Below are 20,274 nucleotides of genomic sequence, written 5' to 3' on the forward strand. Positions count from 1 at the left end.
GAGATCCAGCTGTAAGGCATTTTCTCAATTAGTGATTGAGGAACAGGACCCAGCTCATTGTGGGGGGTGGTGCCATGCCTGGGCTGGTGGGCCTGGGTTCTATGGGAAAGCATGCTGAGCAAGGCAGTAAGCAGCACCCTCCATGACCTCTGCATCAGCTCCTGCCTCTAGGTTCCTGCCCTATTTGAGTTCCTGTCCTGACTTCCTTCAGTAATGGACTATAATTTGGAAGTGTAAGCTAAATAAAGCCCAGCTTTACTTTTGGTCATGGTGCTTCATGATAGCAATAGTAACACCAAGTAAGAGTGTGCATATGGGTGTGCAAGTACTTAGCACTTCATATGAAATTCATAGGCCAGGAGAATGCTGTCTTGTGCAGCACAGACATCCCAGGAAGTGATAGACTACCAAACTGCAGAGCATGTTTTCAGGTTGTTCCTGATCCAGCTTGGAATTTTCTGCCTATCAGTTTGGAAAATGAATTATCTCAGATACTACAATCACTCTAAGAATCAGACAGAGCCGGGCGTGGTGGCGCACGCCTTTAATGCCAGCACTTGGGAGGCAGAGGCAGGCGGATCACTGTGATAAGGCCAGCCTGGTCTACAAAGTGAGTCCAAGCCTGCCAAGGCTACACAGAGAAACCCTGTCTTGAAAAACAAAAAACAAACAAACAAACAAACAAAATCAGTCAGAGCACAGTGAACTACAAAAGAGGGATCTCTAACCCAACCGACCTGAATTCCTTTTCTTTTTTGAATTCAGGTTGACACCACTATTTCATACATGTTAGCATTCTGCAACTTAGCTACAGTTGTTCTTCAAACTTGATCTTGAATGAACTGACACAAAAATAAAAGGCATTTCAGAAAGGATGATAAAAGCACTATAGAACATGCTAGAATTGCCTGCAAACCGTACCCTGCAATTTTCAAAGTCAGGTGGAAGCATTCTTAAGTACAATAATCTTTTGATTAATGTTATGTGTTGCTTATGACAGGACTAAGAAATCCATCTCACAACCGAACAATGGCAGTGCCTCATGACACTAAGCACTCCCCTCCCGTTCCTGGGGTCTCAAGTGCTCTAGGGCCTAAGGAGACAGCTCAGTGGCTAAAGGCTCTTTTCAGTCAAGCACGAGGAGTTTGGGTCCTACCACCCACATAAAAGCCCACGGCGGCTCAGTCATACCTGTATCACCAGTAACTGCAGGGACCAACAAGAGGATCACTGGGTGACCTCCAGGTTCAGAAGACCTATCTTAAAAGAACAAGCTGAAGTGTGACAGAACACTCCTCCCGGCCTTTGCATGCCCAAGCACACACATTTGTACCCAACACCAACACACACACACACACACACACACACACACACCATTTTATTTCTAAAAGCCCTCCAGAATAATTCTCTATCACAACAAAGCAGAGAACAGAATTAGAATTCAATGTGGAAAACGCAAACTTCCTTTAGAAGTGTGCCAACAGAGCCAGGCGTGGTGGCACACACCTTCAGTCCCAGCACTCAGGAGGCAGAGGCAGGCAGATCGCTGTGAGTTCGAGGCCAGCCTGGTCTACAAAGGGAGTCCAGGACAGCCAAGGCTAACACAGAGAGACCCTGTCTCGAAAAACCGAAAAAAAAAAGTGTGCCAATAATTGGCTTATGCAGGAATCAATACAGGGTCTAAGTAACTCCATCTGCGGGCTCCAAGTCCAGAAGGAAGATAAAGACTCCTTAGAGCACTCAACTGAGACACCCCAAGCCTTGTTCAACTTAAGACTGAGCTGTGCCTGAGAACTGGCAGTTTGAGAAAACAAATTAACTCACAGGTAACGACCTTGTATCCAACCAGACATACTTTCAATCCAAAGTCAAAATGATACAATTCTTTTTGAGCTCTTCAGATTGCCTGGCGTGGCAGTTCAGGAAACAGAGGAACAGCAGTATGACCTAGACAACTTCCCCTCATCTTCAGGTGACCCCCCCCCTCGCCGTATTCCCCTCATTTTTTATTCTCATCTAGCACTTGTTAGCCAACTAGAGTTCATGAAAAGTCACATTTAAGCTCGTATTCTGGATGAGCAGTAGGCATGTGAGCCGACAGCTCCCCTTAGAATGCTCTCCACACACCTCAGTAACTTCCTCAGCTTCCTCCGGAATACTTGAATGTCACTCAGGCAGACCCTCCATCCTGCTTTCTTCACAATATTAATCACCTCAAGGATGGCATGACTCACATGCAATGCATACAGCCACCTCAGTTAGGTTACTACTGTTGTGATGGCTCCATGAGATCAGAGGGTGGGCAAGCCTGTGGTGCATTATCTTCAACTAGTGACTTGTGGAGGGAACATTGTGAGTGGGGCCATCGCTGGGCTGGTGGTCCTGTAAGAGAGCAGGCTAAGCAAGCCATGGGGAGCCAGCCCGTAAGCAGCAATAGTGACCCTAACTAAGATACCACATCGCTACTATTACAGAAACAGGACACAGACGCACTGTGATGTCTACTGTCCACTAAGTTCCTCAACAATCTGCACAAAGAATGTGATCAGTAACCACAGTGAATTTGCTCATGTAACGAAAACTGCCCCTCTCAATAAATGATTGGGCCTCTCCCCTTCCATCCTGCCTTTGCCCTAAGGAACACAGTGTGTACCTCTAACTCAGCACACCCAAACAGTGCTTCATACTTTCTCAGACTCATCTCGCCTCCTGTCTTCCCTGTTTTGATCAGCGAAGCCCATGAGGTACCAAAGCCTCAAATCGGAAACTTGAGTAACAAAACTCCACTCACACCTAAACTTCATCTACCTCAACAAAGCTCAAGTACGTAAACATCCTGCTCCTGTTACCAAGAACGCGCTGCACCTTAACCTCTCCCCAGGTAACTGTGCATACAGCCTGTGTGGCGCGAAGATGCAGCCCAAACGCCAACCTTTCTCATAGTCTCCAGAGGGAAGCCTGTCCTCCTCTGTGTCCTTCAGAACCCCACCTTCTATTGGCTTCCTCTTCCTCATCATCCTCCCCATGCAAAGGCAATAACTATACCCTATAGCAGAGGAAAAAGTACTTTTTAATCAACAAATTAATTATTAGTTCTGATGACAACCAAGAGTCCTCCTAGGCAATCTAAATACTAGAGTAGATAGCATCTTGAACTCCTCAGAAAACTTGTGGGCGCTGTTAAATTCTGGTTCTAGCCACATTTTTTAAAATGGCATTAAACCACCTCACTTTTTAACACAAGACATGGATGAGAAACTTAAACCCAGCGTCCCCAGGTGCATTCCACTTGTTGCACAGCAACGATGTCCAGGACCTGAATAAACAGCAACACTACCCAGGTCCCATCTTCCCAAAGTCCCCAGAATGCACTCAGGAGGATGTAACTGCTTTCAGATCTTTTTTTTTTTTTTTTTCTGAGACAGGGTTTCTCTGTGTAGCCTTAGCTGTCCTGGACTCACTGTGTAGACCAGGCTGGCCTCGAACTCACAGCAATCCTCCTGCCTCTGCCTCCCAAGTGCTGGGATTAAAGGCGTGCGCCACCATGCCCGGCCTGCTTTCAGATCTTAATGCCATCTCGGGCTAAGATCAACAGACTAAAGGGAAGCAAGCTTATTCCTGACATCCACACCCAAAACACTAACATGTTAAGGGCTGGCCTGAAGCTAAAGCCTGCCTCTAGCAACAAACATTTAAAATTCCAGACAACTAAACCAAAAACCACTTACTTTTAGAATATGACTAAAGACATTCAAAGAAACTGCACTGATACCAACTAAAACAGTCAAACGACAGGATCCCAAGTAGAACTCTGTGGTGCTCAGCACTCAAGAGCATGCTGCATGTGGGTGTGGCAGGGGACCCTTACTGCTCAGCTCTTTGAGTTCGAGGCCAGCCAGGACTCCAAAGTGAGAGCTAGTGTAAAAGTGACTATGCTAGGAATGAAAACTTTTAAGGAAACTAATAAAATATTAATTAAATAGAGTCATGAGTGATGACTCAAATGAATAGGCGACAGTGTACAGTAGAAGCCGAGAAAAGGCCTGAGGAGGAACTGCCCAAAGGTGGAGACTACAAAGCAATAAGCCTACCTACTCAGACAAGTTCTCCTTTGCTCTCCTACATGCAAGAATTTCTCCAACAAGCTTTCAAGACCCTTCCACCCTTTACCCACAGGACCCCAATGATGGAGTTACCATCTCCCACTTCTACATAAGAACTTTGAAGCTTTCAAAATATGAAATTGCAGAGTTGAGCCTAGAGTACCATGGCAACTCTTCCCAACATGATCACAAAAGCAGCAAGCATGGAGAGAGAACAGGTTCCAGGACATGAAATGATAAAGAAAAATCTAGACAAGGCTGCTGCTGCTTCTTCTTTTCTTTTTTTTTTTTTTTTGGTTTTTCAAGACAGGGCTTCCCTTTTTAGCCCTGGCTGTCCTAGACTTGCTTTGTAGACCAGGGTGGCCTTCAATTCACATTGATCCACCTGCCTCTGCCTCCCAAGTGCTGGGATTAAAGGTGTGCACCACCAGGCCCGGTTCAGTACAGTCTTTTAACCCTGGGAATAAAGGGGGAAGGTTAATGTAGCAGCCGCATACGGAATGGACTGGTGAAGGCAGGAGCAAGAAGACTGTGGGTAGTTTAGGGATGGAGAGGGCAGAAGCTTGAGACACAGTTTCACTAAGTAGCCTGGCTGGCTTGGGACTTATGTACATCCTAGGACTCCTGCAACTCAGCACCTTTAAAGTACTTCACTCTTACCAGCTCCACAAGTCACTCTACACACTTGAGGCCAGGTGTGGCAGTACATGTCAGCAACCAAAGAACTGCACAAGCAGAAGCCAGCTTCCCTCGCACAGCCAATCTCAATCAGCCTGGGTTACATCTATATAGCAAAACTCTGTCAAGAAACAGGCAAACCCAAGCCGGGCGTGGTGGCGCACGCCTTTAATCCCAGCACTCGGGAGGCAGAGGCAGGTGGACTGCTGTGAGTTCAAGGCCAGCCTGGTCTACAAAGGCGAGTCCAGGACAGCCAAGGCTACACAGAGAAACCCTGTCTCGAAAAACCAAAAAAAGAAACAGGGAAACCTAAAAACTTCTTCATTGAAACCAAAATGGTGGTTACTGGGAGCTAAGGAGACTAGCAGAAGAAAAGGATGGAGAGGGGTTAATGAATCAAATTCACCCAAAATAACCCAAAGCACTAAATTAAAAGAGAATAATCTTAAGATCCTCCAAATGTAAAATAAAAATAATTCATAGGGTATCAAAAAAAAACCGTAAAAATAGCTAATCTAGGCTACAACCAATGTAATTCCGGTGGGTTAGATTACATTTCCCTCACCTGCTCCCTTCATCTTGTGGGCTTGATTTTAACCCAGGTGGATCACTCCTATTCACATTATGTTACAGCACACTCAGAAGAGGAGAAGGTAAACAAGGCACACTGGGATCCTCACAGCTAGCAGGTCTGAAGATCCGGCAGCTTCTTCCTTGCCGGCTTTAAGAGCTATTTCTCTACCAGGCATGGTGGCGCACGCCTTTAATGCCAGCACCTGGAGAGGCAGAGGCAGGCGGATCTCTGTGAGCTTGAGGACAGCTTGGTGTTCAAAGTGAGTCCAGGACAGCCCAGGCTACACAGAGAGACCCTGTCTGGGGAAAAACAACCAGCCAAGCGGCTCTTTCTCCTGAAGACTGCTGTCAGGCTCTCAGGCTGACTATTCAACCCCATCCTCATGGGGTCCCAGGAGCGAATGGCCTGACACAACGCTGACATTTAACAAGTACTGCAGGGCCTTCCCACGCACAAATGCAACGGACGGCTATCAGAACTGAAGGGACACCACACCTTACACTGAACTCCCAGACACAATGGTTAACCTATTAGAATACCACTGAGTGCAGAGGTAGGAAGGTCAGAACCTGCGGCCTGATTACAGTTTACCTCGGGCTCTCTTTAGCCCCCTAATAAGATATTCCTTGCCTAGCTCTGTTTGACCCAACAGTCTTGTGACTATCAGGAACCTCTTCGAAGGTATCATCTTAACAGATCCCTGGCTTCCACAGACCAAAAGGCTAGTGTGTTGTCAGGTACCACCTAAGGACAATAGCTGAGATGTCCCGAGCTGCCTACCTGATGTTTCTAGCAACTTATTTCCTTTTAAGAGTTCTTTATTTTTAGCCTGGTCTACTACGCAAGTCCAGGACAGCCTTGGCTAACACAGAGAGACCCTGTCTCCAAACAAACAAACAAACAAACAAACAAAAAAACAAAATAACACACACACATACACAAAAACCGATTTATTTATTTTTATGTATACAAGTGCTGTTTTCCTCCACACCAGAGAAGAAAATCAGATTCCATTACAGATGGTTGTGAGCCACCAAGTGGTTGTTAAGAACTGACCTCAGGAACTCCGGGAGGACGGCCAGTCCTCTTCATTGCTGAGCCATGCCTCCAGCCCCTGAACTTATTTTTAAAGTGCCTCAAAGTATGACTGACTTTCTTTGCTATTACCACAGTTGTTACCATGTTAGGACATGGAATTATTTGCAGCAACCAGAATCTGTGTTTCCAGGCCACATTCACTAGCACTTGGCCCTGAAATAAATTCTAATCTAAATTGCTTCTCTTTAAGCCCCACTGTTCCGTACTTAGAAGGAAATGCCTGATTATCCATTGCATTTGACAAACTAACTAAAATCATGTAAGCAGGCCTGTGTGTGATATTTATGAAACCAAACCTTCAAATCCTTACGGAGCTTAAGGTCCTACCTGATCAGCCTCTTTCACTGTCATACCCTCCATCTCACATAACACAGTCAACTCCTAGTGTATATGGCTTCCTTAATCAAGAATGCGAACAGTTTCTAACTGAACCTAAGCCCAGACTTCTCTACCCCCCTCCTTTTACTTGCCCTCCTAACTTATTCTAGGCAAAAGCATGCCCCGGGCCTCACTGCCCCACACTTGCTAGCCTGCATTTCTCCAAACAGGAGTGAGTACTTCTTCTTCCTGTGCACATTAAATTTCCAACCACACTCATAAATCTGTTATTCTCTTAAAAGAACGCATGGGCAGAACTCTCCAGCACCTAAAACAGATCTCAAATCATTAAGTGATAGGCAGCACGTGACTTTTACCTGAAAAGCACTTAAAACAGGAGACATAAACCTGGTGTGGAAAAAGAAAAAACCTGATGCGGTGGCACAACAGCTTTAATCCCAGCAGGTGGGAATCAGAGGCAGTTGGATCTCTGAATTCAAGGCCAGCCTGGTCTACAGAGTGAGCTCAAAGACAGCCAGGGTTACAGAAACCCCGGAACCCTGGGGTGGGGGAAGGCTGAAAGGCTGAGACATGGGGTGGGTTGTTTGTTAATAGTGTTTGAGCTGGGTGTGCTGCGCGCCTTTAATCACTTGGGAGGCAGAAGCAGGCAGATCTCTGTTGAATTTGAGACCAACACGTGGAAAGGAGGGCGGGAGAGAGGGAGGGAGGAAAAGGCATTTGAACTGCTTCTTGAACAAATTAAATTGGATGACCTGGCAACACTGAGCTCAGACCTCTCACATGCCACTTATTTGTAGTAGCTAAGTAGCTGCCCACAAGATCCTGCCCCTTACCTACTCGTTAACTAACTATCTTAACCTATAAAACCACAAGAATCCCAAGGAAAACCAAACAAATACACCCTCCTTCAAAGCTTAAGCATAAAGACAAAGACACAAACAATTAAGATACAAATGACTCCTGCTAGGAGTCTAGCCTAACTTTGGGGAGTTAGGGAAGGATTACTCAAAGATAGAGCACCATGAAGCCTGGGGAAGGCGGGTAACGGGAACACAGGAGGGCTGAGTCGGAACAACGAGTGGATCACCAGTCAGCGGCCTCGATAAGGGGGCTTTAAAAAAAAACAAAACAAAAAAAACAAACAGTTCCAGACCCTGCTTAGAAGAAGAAAAAAAAAGGGGGGGGGGTGTAGAAAGAGGCTAGGGAAATCATAGGAACAAAAGGAAGGATACATTTAAGAGAAAAATAAAAACAAACGAGAATTTTAAGAAAATGCAATCGATTCGATACAGATGCAGCCCACAGCCAATCTTAAAACACAGGTATGGGAAAAAGTTCAATTTAAAGGCCAAAGCCAGCTTGGGTCAGAAAAGAAAACGGTTCCAAAACGAGGCTAAATATGTGGCGTTTGCTAAGCAGACAAAAATAACGATTCCAGGGAGCGAAGACCATGTGCTCAGGAGTGAACTGAGGAAAGAGAAGCAGTGATGCCCCCAAATCGAGAGAGAGGAAGCACAGAACAGCACGGTTAATTAATGCATAGAAGACCAAAGGGGCTTACATCTTGGGCGATAACCAAGCACAACCGGGATGTGAAGCATGGTAGTTTTGGCTGGCCACAAGTTTGCCAAGAGAATTAGTCCCAGTGGTCCCTTGGTGGACGCCAAGGCATTAACGCCTCTCAAAACTCAGCTGCGCCCTGGATGGATTGCACTCGGTCCCTCCGCTTCCGTCAGGATTGATTGTGCAGGCTCCAGGACAGGCTCTGGGCTCCGGGCTGCTGACACGCAGGTTCCCACCCAGGGAACAGGCCTGGTCTGTATGTGCTGGTGGGTAGAAGTTAAATTTAAACTACCATGCATTATTTCCTGATTTCTCTGTAGAAATCAGAAGCTCAAAGAATAATCAGTGTAGCCGGGCGGTGGTGGCGCACGCCTTTTAAGCCCAGCACTTGGGAGGCAGAGGCAGGCGGATCTCTGAATTCAAGGCCAGCCTGGTCTACAGGGTGAGTTGCAGGACTGACACAGCCACAGAGAAACCCCGTCTCGTAAAACAAAACAACAAAAAAGAATAATCAGTGCGTGCCCGTTCCATATTTACAGAAAGAAAAAAAAGGTATACCAAGAAGCTTAACATCGGACCATGCCAGTACTCAAGAATGGGTCACTCTGTGAATCCAACTCTCCCCACGTTGGCTTTGTCTCCCCAGCCACACTGACATTTTCAACAGCAAGTGGGCGATGTTTGCACTTTTTTTTCTCAGTCTCTGAAAGTGCATATTACACAGCTGGGTATGTCCGAAAAAACATAAATTACAGACTTCCTGACGGACCTCGAGTCACCGAAGTTACCTAGCTTCGTAGTCCCTTCTGCAATAGTAACTAAACAAGAAGGCGAGCCCGCGTTTTACACTCAAGACTGCTTTCCGCCCAAATCCACTGAGTCTCTCCAGGCTCTAGCACAAGTGCAGAATAATGCACACCTCCAACGCGACAGGAGACGCCCGCCCGCCCGGCCACCCGGCCACCCGGCCGCCCGCCCGCCGCATGCGCCCCTCGCGCCTCTGCGGAGAGCTCCTCGCTCACCTACGTTCTGCTGCGCCGCCGCCGCCGCCGAAGCCCGCGAAGGCAGACGTCCTCTCCGCCACAAGGCACTTCCGGCGCGCGCCGTGACGTCGCCCGGCGCGCCAGCCTCCGGCCCGCGTCCGCCGGAGTTTCGGGGATTAGGAAGAAGCGCAGCCTTGCGCCTTGGTCGCGGGTACCCGCGCTGTAGCGCGTGGCAGAAGGCTGCTGGGGGTGAGGCCGCGGCGGGCTCGTATCCTCCGTTCTCGGCCGCCGCGCAGAAGGTAAGCCTCCACGGCCTGCGACCTCCGCCGCCCCGGACCCGGAGACGTCCAGCCCTCATTCGTGCTTCTCTCCCTACGAAACTTGAAAGGCGACAAAGCAGCTGTTGACTACCTGAGGCTTTTTAAATAGCCCTCCCAGCAGCCCAGCGTGAAGCGCTCTTCCGCATTCCTGCCTCGATTGTCATTCTTAGTGCACAGACTTTGTTTTTCCAGGTACTCGATAACTCCTGCGGACGCCTGCTCTTGTTAAAATCAGATTTTTTAACTCATTTCACCGGTAATTTTCAGAGTTGTAAACAGTAAAAGCGGTTACTTGGCGTACCGATAAACATACCGGTTAGTGACCCATTCAAAGCATGCCATTCATATAATAAAATGGGTCGTTTCATAATTTGGTTCTGCACAAAATTAAAAAGCCTAAAGAACTTCATCAAAATGTGAAAGTGTCCCAAATAACAAAAGGGAGACTGGCGTCTTGGCCTGCATCTGTAATCCCTGTATTTCGATTGTAGATGCAGGAGGTAGAGGAGAAAAAGTAAAAACGGAAAAGCGGGATAGATAACTGTTCCTTTCGCGAACAATACGGTGAATAGTTGGAATCGTTTTTGCTTTTTACCCCTAAAAAGACGTCAATTGTAGCCTTGTGGTTTCACCACCTCCTTAACCGCAGTGCAGAACTAAAAGCCTGACCAGCTGCCGCCTGAGCCTGAGTATTCACACCCCACCCCCACTGGCCTACGCTAATCTCTTTAAATGAATGGAGGATGTGGAATGCTGCCTTGTTTACATCAGAGGCTGCTGATAAGATTCCTGATGGGTTTTTTTTTCCCCCTTTTTAGAAATGAGCGGTGGCTTGGCTCCAAGTAAGAGCACAGTTTATGTATCCAACTTGCCTTTCTCCTTGACAAACAATGATTTATACCGGGTAAGTTGTATTAGATATATCTCTTTAAGAGAGAATCTGCACCTTAAGCCAATACTGATCCCTGAAAGAAAGAATTCTTTATAGGTATCTCCTGCAAATGTTAGCAGGGGGGAAAAAAAGTGAGTGCTTTAAAAACAGCTAGAGGGTAACTTGTGGGTGCCCAACATCCTAACACTCTGAGAGCTGAGACCATCAGATCATAAGTTCAAGGCTAGCTGAAACTACATAACAATGTTCTGTCTCAAACAAACAAAAAATAAGCTGGGAATGCAATGGAGGAGCGCTTGCCTAGCATAGTTACCACACACGTGTAACCCCAGCACAGAGGAAACTGAGGCAGGAGGATCTTGGGTTCAAGGCTAGTCTGGGCAACTTAGACCATGTGTCACAAAAGGAAAGTAAAGAGGGATTCTGAATTGGGCAGCCTGGGCTACACAGAGAAAGCCTGTCTAGACAGACAAAAACAGGTTAGCTGGGGGCCGGGGGTATAATGTAGTTGATAAACTACTTGCCCTGCATGTGCAAAGCCCTATGTTGAATTCCTAATACGACATAAACTAGGCATTGATGGTATATACCTGTGATTCCAATATTTGGAAGGTGAAGGCTGAATATTGGAAATTCAAGTTCATGCTCAGCTTCATGAAGAGTTTGCTGTAAGCTGGGAATGCATGAGCCGCTGTCACCAACAAACAGAAGGTGTCTTGACTAAAAATGTGAAGCAGTAGAAGACAGTTGTACTGATGTCCAGGGCACAAACATTCCCAAAGAGGAAGGGTCAATACAAGTAAACCCACTCTCCCCTGGCCTCACCGGCCTGATCCAGATAGTCACTCTGCTTTCACTCTAAAACGAGAACCCATAAAAACTTTTATAGAAAACTTCTTGGCCTTGGAATCTAATGTTGGTAGTTAGGTCTATGACCCAGAACTTAATATTTCATTATTAAAGTGCATGTGGTAAGATCTACTAAAAGCCTTTTCTTGGGAGCACCGTTTGTATATATTAACTAATAAATCGGAACTGTAAGTAGCTACATGTTGGCTGCAACTACAGAAATGGCTACGTGTGTTAGGCTGCATGGAGAAGTAAAGGAAGGCCAGCGGACAGTAACTAGGGAGGGAAAGAACAGCCGCAGTAAAAACAGCTTCAGTTTGTCTTTGCTCTTTGGCAACAGGGTCTTTGTAGCCTGAGCTCGCCTCAAACTCGCAGCCTCTTCTTCCTTTGCTCTATTGAATGGTAGGTCACTCCCGGATAGAGTGAGTACTTTTTTCATTTTAGGGAGTTTTTGGTGTTCTTTGCAGTCAGAGCTGTGCCTTTAACAGCTGACTGTTTAAATCACTGGTGTAGTTTTATTCGACAACCCTGGTATTTGAAGCACGGGTTTAGCTAGTGTTCTGGTGGGGTTGAGTGTCCCACAGGCAGATCGGGAATACAGCCACTACCTAGTCTGTATGTCATAGATCTAAAAATGCCGGGTGGTGGTTTCTCTCTGTCCGCCCCTTAGAGGGAATTTAGGAACTGGAGCTTACTGCCTGTAACTGCAGTGACCATAGTATTCTAGTCACTTCCACAATGTTTGTGTTTGTTGGATCCTGCTGTGCCGCCCTGAGTCCTGAGCCTCCTCAGCCCCTAGGTGTAGGAATGTTTCTTGTAAAGCCTGTTGTATACACTTGAAGGCTGAAATTTTACATAAAACATAACAGAATCTGGTCAGTGCATACAATATGAATATTTAATTTGGTAACAGTTTAAATTATGAATTATCCTGTGATCTTTTGTTTTCAGATATTTTCCAAGTATGGCAAAGTTGTGAAGTAAGTATTCACATTACAAGATGATTGGTTAAATAAGAATGCTACTGTTAAGCCGGGCGTGGTGGTGCACGCCTTTAATCCCAGCACTCGGGAGGCAGAGGCAGGTGGATCGCTGTGAGTTCAAGGCCAGCCTGGTCTACAAATTGAGTCCAGGACAGCCAAGTCTCCACAGAGAAACCTTGTCTCGAAAAACCAAAAAAAAAAAAAAAAAAAAAAAAAAGAATGCTACTGTTAACATTTTAACATATAGTTCAGTTATTTTCCCATGCACACAAACATTTGACAGTTTTCATGTCATAAGTGATACAGAGATTTACAAGTTTAATAGTACTGAGAAGCGACCTCAGGGCCTCAGATGCACTAAGCACACTCCTAACAGCTCAGTTACACATCAAGGTTTTGTTCAGAGCTTCGGCTTGTGCGACGTAGAGCTTAGTTGGAAATGTCTAGCCGACCAGTCGCTCTGGAGTGATACTGTCTCAGGGCTCTATATTAGGTTCATGTTTTGTTTAATTTCTTTCTTGAAACCGGAACTTCCAGGTTCCTCTTGCCTCCACCCTGCTCCAGATTTAGTCAACCATTTCTTCCCAAAGAGCTCAACAAAAACGTTGATTTGCTTTGTTTTTAAGATGGGGTTTCACGCGGGGCGTGGTGGCGCCTTTAATCCCAGCACTCTGGAGGCAGAGGCAGACAGATCACTGTGAGTGCGAGGCTACAAAGTGAGTCTAGGATAGCCAAGGCTACACAGAGAAATCCTGTCTCGAAAAACCAAAAAAAACAAAAAACAAAAAAAAACAAAAAACAAAAAAAAACACCTCAAATAAATAAGTACGACAGACATGATCTCAATGCTTACTTCAAGCTAGCCTTCGGTTTGTCTCATTTCTGCCTCAGCATCCTGAATGGTAGCATTCTAAGTATGTGCCACCATGCCAGACTCAAGTTCTGTCCTTCTAAATGACATTAGAGGAATGTCATTGCGCTAAATGACACGTGACTAGCAATCCTTGTAGCCCAGGGGCACTGAAGTAGTGCTAAGGACCACTAAACTTGAAAATAACAGTAAATCACTTTGCTTTTTGTATACAAGAGAATACCTCAATTTATGTCTCAGTTTTGCAAGGAAAAGGTTAGTAGGGAAGAGGATGTGTGTGTTGATACGCAGTTGATAATGATATAATAATTGCATCTCCCTGTCTCTTGACTGGATCCTTTCACGCTCTAATTACTAGGGAAAAAAAGCTCTCTTTATTCGAGCTGTGGACCTCTGGGTTGTCAGTTGCCTTCTCATTTCCCTTCTCCTTGGTCTTCATGACTTTGAAGAGCTCGATGGTTTAAATCAGTCTCTCTTTGCAGACAGGCTCTCACAGCCTAGGCTGGCCTCAAGCTCTCTAGCCAAGGATGACCCTGACCTCCTGTTCCTTCCTCCTCCCCTCACTGAGTGCTGGCATCATAAGCATCTACCACTAAAGCATGATTTTTTTTTCATTTCAAATGTTTTATTATTTAGCCTTATAAACATGATCTTGCATTTCCTGAGTAGTTACACATTTTTGCCTCACTTTTAACCTGTTCTTTGTTTGTGCTTTAAGGGTTACAATAATGAAAGACAAAGATACTAGGAAGAGTAAAGGTGTTGCATTTATTTTGTTTTTGGATAAAGACTCCGCCTTAAGCTGCACCAGAGCAATAAATAACAAACAGGTAAGCCATTCATTTTGTTAGGATTTTAACCCAATGTTTCTGTGTTCATCTAATCCAAAAGCTATGGGGCTGCAGGAGATCATCAAGTTTGGTTAATATCTGTAATTCAGGAGTGCTGCCTTTTTGAAAAAGATGTCAGCATTGTACAGGATTATCAAAATGCTGGAAGAATCTTAAGAGAGGAAATTACAGCATAGACTCTAGCACGTACTTACTACAAGAAGACTCGAGGCAACAGCATTCGATAGCTGGTCTTGGTGACTACGCCCTGTGCACTCACACTGTTCTCTGGTTTAGTTATTTGGTAGAGTGATCAAGGCGAGCATTGCTATTGACAATGGAAGAGCAGCGGAGTTCATCCGAAGGCGAAACTACTTTGATAAATCTAAGTGCTATGAATGTGGGGTGAGTAAGCCTAACCCTCTGACTCTTCTGTGGTATAAAGTGTCCTTCATAGTAGTCTTTCCGTGGTGCCCACCAATGGGGGTGCCTCGAGGGGGCACCGGTGGGTAGAGGATACAGGGCTCCAAATGTGCTGCCTATCCTGTCACTTACTCCCTTTTAACAAGAGTCTCTCTCTGAACCTGGGGCCAAGCTGGTGACATGCAAACGGCAGTAGTCTTCTGTACACACATACCTTACTGGGGTTACAGGCATACATACAACCATGCCTGGCTTTTTCTTTCTTTCTTTTTCTATTTTGCAGTGGGGGGTGGGATGGGGTGGGGTGGGAGGGACAGGGTGTTAGTTTGGTTTGGGTTTGAGTTTGTTGTCATTGTTTTGTTTTTTGGTTGGTTGGTTTGTTTAGTTTTTTGGTTTTTTGAGACAGAGTTTCTCTGTGTCGTAGCTCTGGCTTTCCTGAAACTCTCTTTGTACATCAGGCTGGCCTGAAACTCAGAGATTCCCCTGCCTATACCTCAGGAGTGCTGGAATTAAAGGTGTACCACCCAGCTGCTTTTTTTTTTTTTTATGTGAGGCTGAGCATTTGAGGTCTTCCTGCTGGTACAGCAAGCACTCTTCCTTGCCATACCATCTCTCCAGCCTCCTCATAATTTCCTTTTGTTGTAGATTGTTTTCAGTTTGTTTTGAGATGGTCTAAAAGTACAAGGCTAATTATCTTAATGTCTTGAAAGATTTTAAGTAACTCATAAATTTCTGTTAATAAGGTATTGAGTGTGTTTTTGTTGTTGTTTTCTCTGGGTAAGCATCAGGGCTCACTATCAGTGTGATCGCATGACCTGTGCTCCATAAGAGAACGGATTGAACTTCTCTTGTAGTTATTCTTGGGACAGGATCGCAAGATGTTTCCAAGGCTGGTATTGAACCCATGGCCTAGAGGGATTCTCCCACTTCAGCCTCCTAAGTAACCACACTGAACCATAAATTTTTTTAAATATAGATTTTTTAAGGTTTATTTATTTATACATCTGAATACTCTATATGCAAGTACGCCTGCATGACAGAAGAGGGCACCAGGTCCTATTATAGATAGATGGTTGTGAGCCACCATGTGGTTGCTGGGAATTGAACTCAGGACCTCTAGAAGAACAACCAGTGCTCTTAACCTATGAGCCATCTCTCCAGCCCCCACCTGTTTTAATTTTTAATATCAAGAGAATTTCAATCTGAGCCTCATTGCTGTCAGTCCCTAAAAATGACTATACAATACTTAAACACTGAATCCAGACTATAATGGAAAGGCAGAGAGGTGACTTCTGTGAGATACTGTCATAGCTACAAAGTAACATAACAGGGTAGAAAATCAGGGAGTTTGAGGCCAGCTTGGTCTACAAAAGGTAGTACAGAACAGCCTATACAGTGAAACCCTGTCTTAAAAGCAAAACCCAATAAATAAATAAAATAACCAGGGTAGATGCCCGAAATGCCATGACACCTTAGTTACATCTCTATTGCTGTGATAAACACCGTAACCAAGGCAACTGAGAGAAGGCAGGGTTTGCTTGGGGCTTACATCTCCAGAGCCATAGGACCATGACCACTCTGGTGGGTGCATCATCGTGGACCAAGTATTCTAGTACATGAGCCTATGGGAACATCCTCATTCAAGCAGCAGCCTCCTTTGCCCAGCTGCCACCGCTTACCTCTGTTCCCCCAAGAAAAGAAACACTGTGGACAGGTGGGTAGGGGACTAGAAAGGAGACAACTCTGGCTACACTGCATGCTAATTTGGTCAGTTCATATCATTTAAATCCTGTTAAAAGATTATTGTGTAGGCCAGGTCAGCTAGTGTTATGTAATGAGACAAAGTCAATAAACAAAAACCCAAAACAAGAAATAACAACAAAAATATACAAAGCATGACAACAACAGATATGAGTGAATCCATAGATCAAAAGGGATATCTGATTTCCACACTTATTTAGCATCTTTCAGATGATCTATATTCACTATAAGCATGGAGAGTAAGGAAACATTTTTTTAGAGATTTATTTATTTTATGTGTATGAGGGTTCTGCCGGCATGTACACCTGCTTGCCAGAAGAGGGCATCAGATTACATTGTAGATGGTTGTGAGCTACCATGTTGTTGCCAGGAATTGAATTTCAGGACCTCTGAAAGAGCAGACAGTGCTCTTGAGTGCTGAGCCATCTCTCCAGCCCAGGAAACTCTTAAACGGATAAACAGATGTAATGGAGACAGAGTCTCTCTGTGGCCTAGTCTTGCCTAGAATTCACTATGTAGCTCAGGGTAGCCCTGAGCTGAAGGTCCTTCTGTCTGAACCTCCTGACTGCTGGGACTACAGGCCTGTGCTACTTTGCACAGTCAGCACTGTTCTTTTCACAAACCCAACCTAATACTTTAGAATAGTTTCAAAATAATCTTTTTTGTTGTTGTTTTAGTTTTTCTGTTTGTTTGTTGTGTGTATGTTGTGGTTGGTTGGTTTGTTGGTTGGTTTGAGACAGAGTTTCTCTCTGTAGTCCTGGCTGTATTGGAACTCACTTTATAGACAGGCTGGCCTCAAACTCACAGAGATCCACCTGCCTCTGCCTCCCAAGTGCTGGGATCAAAGGTGTGTGCTGCCACCACTACCACCACCCAGCTCCCCTGCTTGTTTTTAAAACTAAATATTCAGCAGCATCTTATAAATTAATAGAAATATCCAGATGTGGTGGCACATGCCTTTAATCCCAGCACTCAGGAGGCAGAGGCAGGACAGCCAGGTCTACAAAGCAAGGCCAGGACTACATAGAGAAACCCTGTCTCAAAAATAAATAAATAAATAAATAAATAAATAAAAGTAATAATAATAATAATAATTTTATCCCCATTTATCAGGCTAATATAAATTTTGTATTAGAGCTGACGACCATTTAGATTACAGTTCTTTTGTAGGTAAGAGTTGAGAATTAAAGTGTTTGAAGAAAGTTCCCCCTGGCTCCCCAGTTACTGTTGTAGCATGCTAGCACTTGGAGTGCCCCACACTCCGCCTCCTTCGTGGGAAGGGAACAGGTTTGGTCCTGTGTTCACACAATGAGAATGCTGTTTCCTGGCTTCTAGCCTTGGAGTCACAGGTCAGGGGGGTTTCTATCCGTAACAACACTACAGTCGGTTTTTTTCTTTTCTTTTTTAACATGAAACAAAAGGAAAGTGGACACTTAAGTTATGCCTGTCCTAAAAACATGCTTGGAGAGCGTGAGCCACCAAAGAAGAAAGAGAAGAAGAAGAAAAAGAAAGTCCCTGAACCGGAGGAGGAAATGTACGTGCATCTTGCTCACCTGGCTGGTGTGCCCTTTTGTCTTTTTGCTGTCAGCTGACCACATCTGAACTCTCTCTTTTTGCTGACCTAGTGAGGAAGTCGAAGTGAGTGAAGAAGAAGGGGAGGATCCGGCTCTGGACAGTCTCAGTCAGGCCATAGCGTTCCAGGTACTGGCTTGTGCTGGAGGCACGGGTGGCTGGGGACAAGGCACTTGCTTGGCAGGGCAGGATTCTAGCACTGGAAAAGCAGAGCAGGTTTGGGGGCGGGGGTGTGGGGAGATGGTGTGGCACAGTGTGGAGCTTAGTGGTCCAGTTGACTTGACTGAGCCCAGCTACAGCCTTTCCCCTACGTACCTGGGAGGCTGCGGATTCAAGACCAGCCCAGGGACACCTTGTCTCAGAAAAAGGGGGGAATAGTAGGCGGGGTAGTCCATACCTATAAACTCAGTATTCGGGGTAAGGCAAGAATATTACATGCTTGAACCTAGCCTGTCTACAAAATTGAATAAATAATTTTTAAAAGTTGTAGATTATCCAGGCATATGGTATACTTCATTTTATAGGTCATAGTCTTTTGTTTGATTTTGGTTTTTTGTTGTTGTTTTCTTTTTGGTTTTTTTTTTGGGGGGGGGGGTGTTTTTGTTTTTCCAGACAAGGTTTCTCTGTGTAGCCTTGGCTGTCCTAGACTCACTTCTTAGACCAGGCTGGTCTTGAACTCACAGAGATGCACCTGCCTCTGCTTCCCGAGTGCTGGGATCAAAGGCGTGCGCCACCATGCCAGTCTATAGTTCATCTTCTTATATCACTGTGCTGCTCATGTATGTCAGGAGGGTAATTTCTGCTTCCTTCTGCTCATGTATGTCAGGAGGGTAATTTCTGTTTCCTTCTCACCTCATAAATTTGAGACTACATGAAACATTTCGTTTGTTTTTCTGGATTGTGAGGTCCCACATACTTTCAGTATGTTATTAACCTGTCTTCATTACAAAATTGAATGGAAGTGTTGGACTAGCCGGTGTGTTATCACACTTCTGTAGTCCCAGAATGTGGGGAAATAGAGACAGGAGTTCAAGGCCAAACTGGGCAACATGACACCAATCTCAGAAACTAACTTACTGTTTAAATTAAACCAGTTTGATTAAATTTTCTTTAGCTCATCCAGAAAGAATCTTTAAAAGTTGCCTAGAATGCAGCTAATCCTCACATTGCATACTTGTCTTCTCACCTGAGAAGGCTCAGGAAGGAGGAGATGATACGTTCAAGGCTAGCCTGGGCTAACTAACAAGTTCCAGGTTGTCCTTCCTATGTAGAGAGTTCAACACTTCTCTCTCGCGGAAGAAAAAGTAATTCTCTGCAATTATTTTATTTTATTTTTCATTTCTTTGGTTTTTTTGAGACAGGGTTTCTCTGTGTAGCCTTGGCTGTGCTGGACTCATTTTGTAGCCAAGCTGGCCTTGAATTCACATAGATCTGCCTGCCTCTGCCTCCCTGAGCACTGGGATTATAGGCGTGCACCATGGGCACCTGGCTTCCTGCAATAACTTTGAGTAGGACTTTAATGAGGATCAAGCTTGGGGCTGGAGAGGTGGTTCAGTGGTTAAGGGTGCCACCTGCTCTTGCAGAGGTCCTGAGTTCAATTCCCAGCAACCACATGGTGGCTCACAACCATTCTTTGTTATCTGATGCCCTCTTCTGCAGATAAAGCACTCATATACAATAAATAGAATGAATAAATCTTAAAAAAAAAATTTTTGAAAAATTGAGCACCAAGTTTGTCAGTATGGCCTGGGAGGGTGGAAATTATTTGTGTTCTGGTTATTCCATAGTAATTCTTTTGGTAGCATGATATGCCCTAAATAACTGGTTTTGTTCTGTTTCTGAATCATATTCCAGCAAGCCAAAATTGAAGAAGAGCAAAACAAATGGAGACCCAGCCCAGGGGGCCCCTCCACCTCGGATGATTCCAGACGGCCACGGATAAAGAAAAGTGCATATTTCAGTGATGAAGAAGAACTTAGTGATTAAAATTGTATTTATTTTGTAAATATTACTCACATAAAATCTTATTGTACCAAATACAGTTGTGGATAGACACCTTTTTTTTTTAATATTTGAGAATGAGAACACTTAAAACCATATAGTATTTACTCTAATGTAGCTCAAAAGAAGTTTTCCAGTGATTTTGAAGTGCCATGTTTCTAGCTTGCCTCAGCACAATGCAAATCCTAAATCTGAAAATCCAGTGTCTAGAGTGCTCCAGACTTTTAGCACCAGCATGGTGCCTCAAGTGGAACCGTGAAACAGCTTCACTCACAGCCTTGTTAAAGACTGGAGAAACGCTTATGGTGAGACACAAGTGAGCCTTGTGGTTAGACTCAGCTCTTACCCAAATATCTCTTTATGTGTATCACCAGAAGAACTGGGGCTGATATAGTCCAACGCATTTCACACAGGGCACACACAGTCTGACCTAA

The 20,274-nt window shown here is 44.9% G+C and overlaps 2 protein-coding genes across 18 annotated transcripts in view; one reads left to right on the forward strand and one right to left on the reverse strand.

Moving 5' to 3' along the window:
• PPHLN1 (periphilin 1) overlaps positions 1-9,512 on the reverse strand; it is an 82,202-nt gene extending 72,690 nt beyond the window's left edge. For 10 of the 14 annotated variants that reach the window (XM_084749475.1, XM_084749472.1, XM_084749471.1 and 7 more), the window contains exons 1-2: positions 9,378-9,512; positions 8,354-8,618 (exon numbers count right to left, since the gene is read on the reverse strand). In XM_084749475.1, coding sequence (XP_084605601.1) covers positions 8,354-8,393 — 40 coding nt within the window. In that variant the 5' untranslated portion in view covers positions 8,394-8,618; positions 9,378-9,512. The remainder of the gene's footprint in view (positions 1-8,353; positions 8,619-9,377) is intronic. The other 4 variants (XM_084749473.1, XM_084749483.1, XM_084749474.1 and 1 more) reach the window with 2 other exon arrangements.
• Positions 9,498-19,876, forward strand: ZCRB1 (zinc finger CCHC-type and RNA binding motif containing 1). 4 transcript variants are annotated; one of them, XM_084749489.1, is made up of 8 exons: positions 9,498-9,637; positions 10,477-10,562; positions 12,351-12,379; positions 13,972-14,083; positions 14,381-14,488; positions 17,689-17,801; positions 17,893-17,968; positions 19,694-19,876. In XM_084749489.1, exons 2-8 carry the CDS (start codon positions 10,479-10,481, stop codon positions 19,823-19,825), a joined length of 654 nt encoding a protein of 217 aa, XP_084605615.1. In that variant the 5' UTR covers positions 9,498-9,637; positions 10,477-10,478; the 3' UTR covers positions 19,826-19,876. The 4 variants fall into 4 exon arrangements, with proteins under 4 accessions (XP_084605615.1, XP_084605617.1, XP_084605618.1 ...); XM_084749490.1 differs by lacking the exon at positions 9,498-9,637 and adding an exon at positions 9,656-9,850; XM_084749491.1 differs by lacking the exon at positions 12,351-12,379.
• The last annotated feature ends 398 nt before the right edge of the window (positions 19,877-20,274 follow it).

The sequence above is a fragment of the Acomys minous genome, assembly GCF_964271855.1.
Source record: "Acomys minous genome assembly, chromosome: 12".
Taxonomy (NCBI): Eukaryota; Metazoa; Chordata; class Mammalia; order Rodentia; family Muridae; genus Acomys; species Acomys minous.

Coding starts and splice junctions, on each gene's coding strand:
- ZCRB1 (XM_084749489.1), top strand. CDS start 10,479: ATGAGCGGTGGCTTGGCTCCAAGTAAGAGCACAGTTTATGTATCCAAC. Junction 12,380..13,971: donor AAGTATGGCAAAGTTGTGAA/GTAAGTATTCAC, acceptor TTGTGCTTTAAG/GGTTACAATAATGAAAGACA. Junction 17,969..19,693: donor GTCAGGCCATAGCGTTCCAG/GTACTGGCTTGT, acceptor ATCATATTCCAG/CAAGCCAAAATTGAAGAAGA.